Source organism: Terrapene carolina, unplaced genomic scaffold (assembly GCF_002925995.2).
Source record: "Terrapene carolina triunguis isolate 2854851 unplaced genomic scaffold, T_m_triunguis-2.0 Scaffold192, whole genome shotgun sequence".
Taxonomy (NCBI): domain Eukaryota; kingdom Metazoa; phylum Chordata; order Testudines; family Emydidae; genus Terrapene; species Terrapene triunguis.
Window position 1 is genome coordinate 820585 of NW_020664543.1, and position 6113 is coordinate 826697.

General features: G+C 53.7%; 1 protein-coding gene across 2 annotated transcripts in view; it reads left to right on the forward strand.

The window, feature by feature from the left end:
- Positions 1-3922, forward strand: part of ARL16 (ADP ribosylation factor like GTPase 16) — a 4260-nt gene extending 338 nt beyond the window's left edge. The window contains exons 2-5 of one of the 2 annotated variants that reach the window (XM_026654425.2): positions 373-431; positions 1187-1300; positions 2478-2593; positions 3592-3922. In XM_026654425.2, coding sequence (XP_026510210.1) covers positions 373-431; positions 1187-1300; positions 2478-2593; positions 3592-3763 — 461 coding nt within the window. In that variant the 3' untranslated portion in view covers positions 3764-3922. Of the gene's footprint in view, positions 1-362; positions 432-1186; positions 1301-2477; positions 2594-3591 lie in introns of both variants that reach the window. The other variant, XM_026654426.2, reaches the window with a different exon arrangement.
- The last annotated feature ends 2191 nt before the right edge of the window (positions 3923-6113 follow it).

Below are 6113 nucleotides of genomic sequence, written 5' to 3' on the forward strand. Positions count from 1 at the left end.
GGGGGTGGAGGCAGCGTGTTCCCAGGGGGGGCGGAGTGAGGGAGGGGTTTGGGTGGGGGGTGCCCGGGGAGGGGGAATGGGGTGCCCGGAGGGGGCAGAGGCAGCCTGTTCCCGGGGGGTGCCCGTTCCCGGGACGGGGCGGCGATGCCCGGCTCTAGTCTCTGGCCGGCGCTGTGGGGTCCCCCGGGTAGGTGCTGGAGCAATACGGGGCTGAGAGCCATTGAGCCAGACTGTAACCCCGTATACATGGAAACCCCCACAAGCCGGGGGTGGGGGGGGCAGCGCTCCAAGCTCCAGCCCCTGGGCGCCTGGGTGAAGCCGTGTCTGGTGATGATCTTCCTTCCCCCCATGCTCCTTGACAGCTTCCTGCACAGCTGTGCTCCAAGGATGGGTCCCGGGAGCTTGGGGAGCCTCCCCCCACACTGCCCACGGTAAGGCCGGGGCGGCGCTCTGGCTCGCTGGGCCTGTCTGCATTTCACAGTGTCAGCGTGTTCGGTGCCGTTTGCTGGCCCGATGCGGCCATGGCTGAGTGCTCAGTCGAGACCAGGACTTCTGTCCAGCATCACTCAGCTAGTTGTACATCAACCTTGCGAGGGGCCAGGCTGCTGTGCTCTGGGTGGGTGGGTCAGTGTGAGGCAGAGGGGGCCAGGAGTCTGTTGCATTTGTGTTAGTAAGGTGTTAACAGAGCCAGGGAGACTCAGCCTGGCTAGCGGCTACACAGAACAAAAGGCCGCCCCTGAGGAACCTGCACGTGTCAGAAGACATCAGCAGAAACCTTCTGATACCAGTTCAGCCAATGTTGCTCCACTGGGTCAGTCCCAGGGAATCCCATCCCTGTGTGACACCTGCTTAAACCCTGAAGGGTGGGTGGGGCCCCTGCAGGTGACTGCTGACTGAACTGCTGCTGGGAATTTTCTTCCCATAGCTCCCCCTCTTCTTTGCAGCCTTAGTAATCCAATCCAATCCTCTTGCTTTTGCGGGTTCTCCCTTATGACTAGAACAGTGTCATTTGCAGCACAGCTACCCCCACACAGTGGTGCTCTTTCACAGCGTAGACAGGCCCCAAAGGGTCACTTTTTTAACCAGCAGCTCCGTGATGTACTAACAGGAGATGGACTCGGTTGTGAGGAACACAAACATCTCTACAGAGACTGACTCTGGCTGGTGTTTTCTTCTAACCTTGCAGGTGGGCACAAATCTAACTGACCTTCTGATCCAGAAGAAGATCACGATTCGGGAGCTGGGGGGCTGCATGGGCCCTATCTGGCCTAGTTACTATGGAGACTGCAGCTCTGTCCTGGTGAGTGCACATCCCTTGGGTCTAGATTCTGAATGTGACCTTTTTCTGGCCCATCACCAACATCTAACCCAACAGTCCATTGGCTCAGGCTACATTGGAACTGCCTTGCACTGCATGTGGAGGGCCGATTGACCCACCATGTCTGAGTAATGGTAACAGCTCCCTCTGGGAGAGGGAGATACATCCCATTGTACAGCTGGGCAGGCAGAGGCAGAGAGAGAGAGGAAGTGACTTGCCCAAGACCCCACAGCAAGTCAGTGGCAGAATGAAATAGAACCCAGGAGTCCTGGCCATGCTCAGACCACGCTGCCTCTTGTCACTGTGTAAAGTTGTTTGCATTGTAATGCTCACTCAAGGGGAAATCACTGGTGTTTAGACATAATTAGGCCTGGCAGAAATAGATTTTTTTAAATAATTTCAGCAAATAATATCACTGTTTATTTTTAAGCATTTTTTCAAATTGTTATTGATTTAAATTTTTACAGTTGCAGAAAATGGGGGGGAGGGGGTGTCAGACAATTCTCTGAGTCTCTCACATTCTCAAGCAACATTTTTCTTACTTTGCCTATCTGTAAATTTGACTTGTCAATGGAAATAATTTTTCACCCGTTTGTGTGTACAGTGAAATCAACACTTACTGACACTTATTGAAAACTCTAACCCTTCCACAGTAGCACAGGTCCTACTGTCCCTGCCCAAAGCCCTCGAATGAGTGGAACTGGCCATGGAGTGAGGGAATGCCTCACCTCAGGGCCAGACTCTTCACTGGCCTTCCATTTTTCATGCCTCAGCTTCTCCCTGCAACTTACCACTCAGGGCTCGTGAGATCCCTCTGGATCACCTTGTGGGCTTGAGTCTAATCTCACTCACCCATTTTACAGCAGGGTGACTCCATCATCTCGAGCTGTGCTACTCCTGAGCAACTGGGGCCCTGTGTGTTTATAGGCATGGCTGGGGGGGCACATCACCATCAAGTGGCCTGTGGAGTGAGGCTCCAAATCCAGGGAAGGGCCCCCAGAACTCTACACCAGGGCTTCTCACTTCATTTCTGTCGTGTTTTAATCTCCTCCCACTCCCCGTTCTGGAGCTGGTCTGTGGGGTAACCCGCATCTCCCAAGCGACTGCCTTACATTTTAATTAATTCCCCACCTGGATCTTTCACTCTGCTTCTTCCCAGTTCATGATTGATGCGGCTAACCCCACCCAGATCTCTTCATCCTGCATCCAGCTCCTGTCACTCCTCTCCGCAGAGCAGCTTGCCTCGGCATCCGTCCTGATCCTGTTCAATAAGATGTAAGGCAAGGATTCCTCCAGGCTGAAAGTGATCAGTCTCCATGGGGGAGGGCAAAGGGAGGAAATCTGGGACTCCTGGTGCAGTCACTTTTTGCCTATATCATCATCATCTGCAGCCAGATAAGTCCCTGAGAGGCAGGTAGGCTGGGGGGAATACTCTACCCATTTCAGATTATCTATTTCATCTGGTCCCACTGAGGGCCCTCTGTCATCCCATAGCAACCAGCTGCAGCACTAGAGGTGCTGCTTCTGTTTCCCCAACCTGTCTTTGTAACCAAGTCCAAACAAGCTTGCATTGAAGAATATTCCTTTAATTAACAGGACAAATCCCAAACAAGGAAAGAGCTTCCACTCAGGTCCTGGGTCCCACTCCTAGCTCCAGAGTTGGAGATTCCTCTTACATGGTCTCTGTATCTTCCTTGTTCACAACACCCCTCCCCCCAGCTCTCCTCCCCAGATCTGGAGTACTGTTCTCACCAGTCCTTCTGCCCTTAACATAAAATAAAACCTCATGGCCTTCCCAGTGCTCCCCAGAGCTGGGCAGTACTCTCACCAGTCCCTTGGCTAACATAGCATAAAGATCTCACCCAGTTCTACTCCCCAGAGCTGGGATTCAGCTCTCATCCATTTTCCCATGATTGTATCGGGAATGCTCCCCTTGTTTCTTGCCTGGGGTCTCCTCTGTCCAGGAGGCCTCCCGATCACCTTGCTAGGTTCCCTTCCTTACTGAGTTCTGGCTATTTTATTACAGTCAGGTGCATCCCTAATTGAGGACTAATCAACCACATGGGCAATCAGTTAACCCCAGGACTGGCTGACCAGCCTTAGTTCTGGGTAAATTGGCCCTAATTCTCTCTAAAGGGCCAGTCACCCTGTGCAGCCCCTTGCAGGGATCACTCAACAGAAATGGCAAATTCCAGTTGCTCTAAGTTGGGTCACTGATGGTTTAGCACAATCTCTCTCTCTCCCTTTCTTCCTATTCCCAAATGTGGCTCCAGCGACCTGCCCTGCTACATGTCCCTGGTGGAGATGAAATCACTGTTCCGGATTCAAGATATCATTTCCTGTGCTAACCAGCCCATCACTGTGGTGGAGACCAGCGCCCGTGATGGCACGGGGCTGTCCGATGTGCTGCAATGGCTTCGCTCCACCCTCAAGGATCCCAGTTGAATTTGCTGTGTCCAGCTTTGGTGTTTCCTGCCAGCTGACGGGAGCTGACTCTGACTCCAGGCAGCTCACACCTACTCTGTCATCAAGACTAGGATCCAGGAGCAGTAGAGGTAGCTGAGCAGCAGTCTCATCAGCCCTCCACCTGGGAATGAGAGTGGGGGAGGGCAGCAACAAGACTGAGTGTGCCCCCAGCAGGTTGGTGGTAGCAGTGGAGCTGCCTCAGACTTTTGGTACCTTGAATTGCAAAGTAAACTGTGAACTCAGGACTTTCTCCCATTCGTTCCAGACTGTCAGTCAGCCTGCTTGCCCCCGGGGCAGGAGGAACGTACTGCTGGGGGGCTGGGATGTGCAGAGACCACAGCCTCGTGTTTACTAGGGTACCTTTGCCCCGTGACTCCCCTGTCCTTGGCAGCCTTGCTGATGGAGTGCCCCGCCCCACCTTTTCCTGCTTTGACTGCTGGCCCTCTGCTGCTCCTAGGCTAGGAGGTAATGGGCCTGCCCACTGGAGCCCATCTGCAGGCAGGAGCTCTGTGGAGGGGTTTGTTAGTAATTAAACATTGCTATCAGTTTATTAAAGAGCAGAGTGTAGTTCCCTTCTCCCTCTGATTTAATGCCGTGTCTTCCGAGGGCAGGCCACTTTAGGCTTCTTAGCCATATACATAACTGTTATTAAAATGCCTCAAAAGGCCTGTGAGGGGCTTCCCAGATGCACAAGTCCCTGCCCCAAAACTTCAAGTAAAACCAGGTGAGTTTATTTACATACAGCAAAAACAGTCAATCTGCCCAGGACTCCAAACCCATATCCAATAGACCAAACTTGTACTGTTTGCATTGCATTAGCACCTAAGGGCCCCCCTGTGCTGGGGGCTGTATCAACAGCTAGGAAGAACAGGTCCCTCAGCAGAAGCGTTTACAGTTTAATGTAAAGCCACCTTCATGCCCACCACCTGCATTTCCAGTACAGCAGGCTGTAGTCCCGAGGTTCCAGACACACGAGGTCTATTTCTGTGTAAGGGGAAGCATCTTCCACCAAGTGAGGAGGAAGAGTCTGGTCTTAAGTGGGAGCATACAGTATGCCCTCGCTCTAAGGAACCCCTGGGAATCCAAGCCATTTGGTCGTTGTAGCTAGGGGTTTGTTATAGGGAAAGAGCCCTGCTGGGAGGGGCTGACACCTCAAGCCCTGCAGCAGAGCTGAGAGCTCCTCTGGTCCCGGAACCGCAGCTGGGGCCCTGGGGCCAGAGGCGCAATCTGCCCGGCCGTGACCGCAGGGCAGGCAGAGCGCTCTGCCCCCCGGGCGGGGCTGGAGGTGGGATCCAGGGACCAGGTGTGCTATTGTGAAGGGCGTTATAGTGAGGGTGTACTATACTTGGTGATCCTTGTCCAGGGAGGTGGGGCTTGGACACTCTGCAGCCATCCCGAGGGACAGTTTGTGCAAAGAGAAGAGGTCTCACTCCAGCTCATGACAGTTTCTGGTAATGGGGAATTCACAGTTGGGTGTCTGTCACTGACCGTCTCTGAACTCTGAAGGTGTCCCCCATGGCTCTGTTCGCTCCGGTATCCCCAGAGAGTGCCGCTGGCCAAGTCAGAGCTGTGAGTGTTAGACTAGGTGGGAAGCATCATCACCAGCTAAATGTCTGAAGGGTGTGAACAGCTGAGAGGGAGCGGAATTGTTCCCAGGGGACCCATGCAGAATAACAGCGGGGAAGGAGATCATGATATTAAGAAAAGGAAAATTGGGAGAAAGCTTCTTGCCAGGGAGACGGCTCAGGCTGTGGAATAGCCCCCAAGCGAAGGGCTGGCTGAAGCACTAGCGAATGTGCAATAAGAAGCAATCGTGTATTGGTCCCTGGGGGATGGATTAGATGGGGCCCAAGACTGCAGCTCTATTGCAGGAAGGGACTAGTTCTAAATGGAGCCTCCCACAAACACTGACAGGCTCCAAAGATAGAGCAGCCTCCAGTGTTGGAGCGATAGGCTAGTCACTGGGGTCTCAGTGGAGAGCCTGGACCGGGGCTGCATCAAAGCCGTAGCAAGTCTCCTTTGTTTCTCTTTTCTCCTTGATGGTCAGGAGGTGGCGTAGGCTGAATTACCAATCAAACAGCTTCAGAGACACACGAGCTGTGTGCCCCCCTCTACCACAATCCTTATCCAGTTAGACTCTGGGGGGCATGCTCCCTCCAGCACACAGACCCTGTACAAGGGAGGGGCAGGGCTGGGGGGTGTCCCCATAGCATATGCACTCTGGGCAGTCTCTGCTGCTGTGGGCTGTGTTGGAGGGGGAGGTAGAACCAGAGCAGCCTGTGACCCCTGCAACAGCCCCCAATCAGGAGGGTGCCGGAGCTGCACAGAA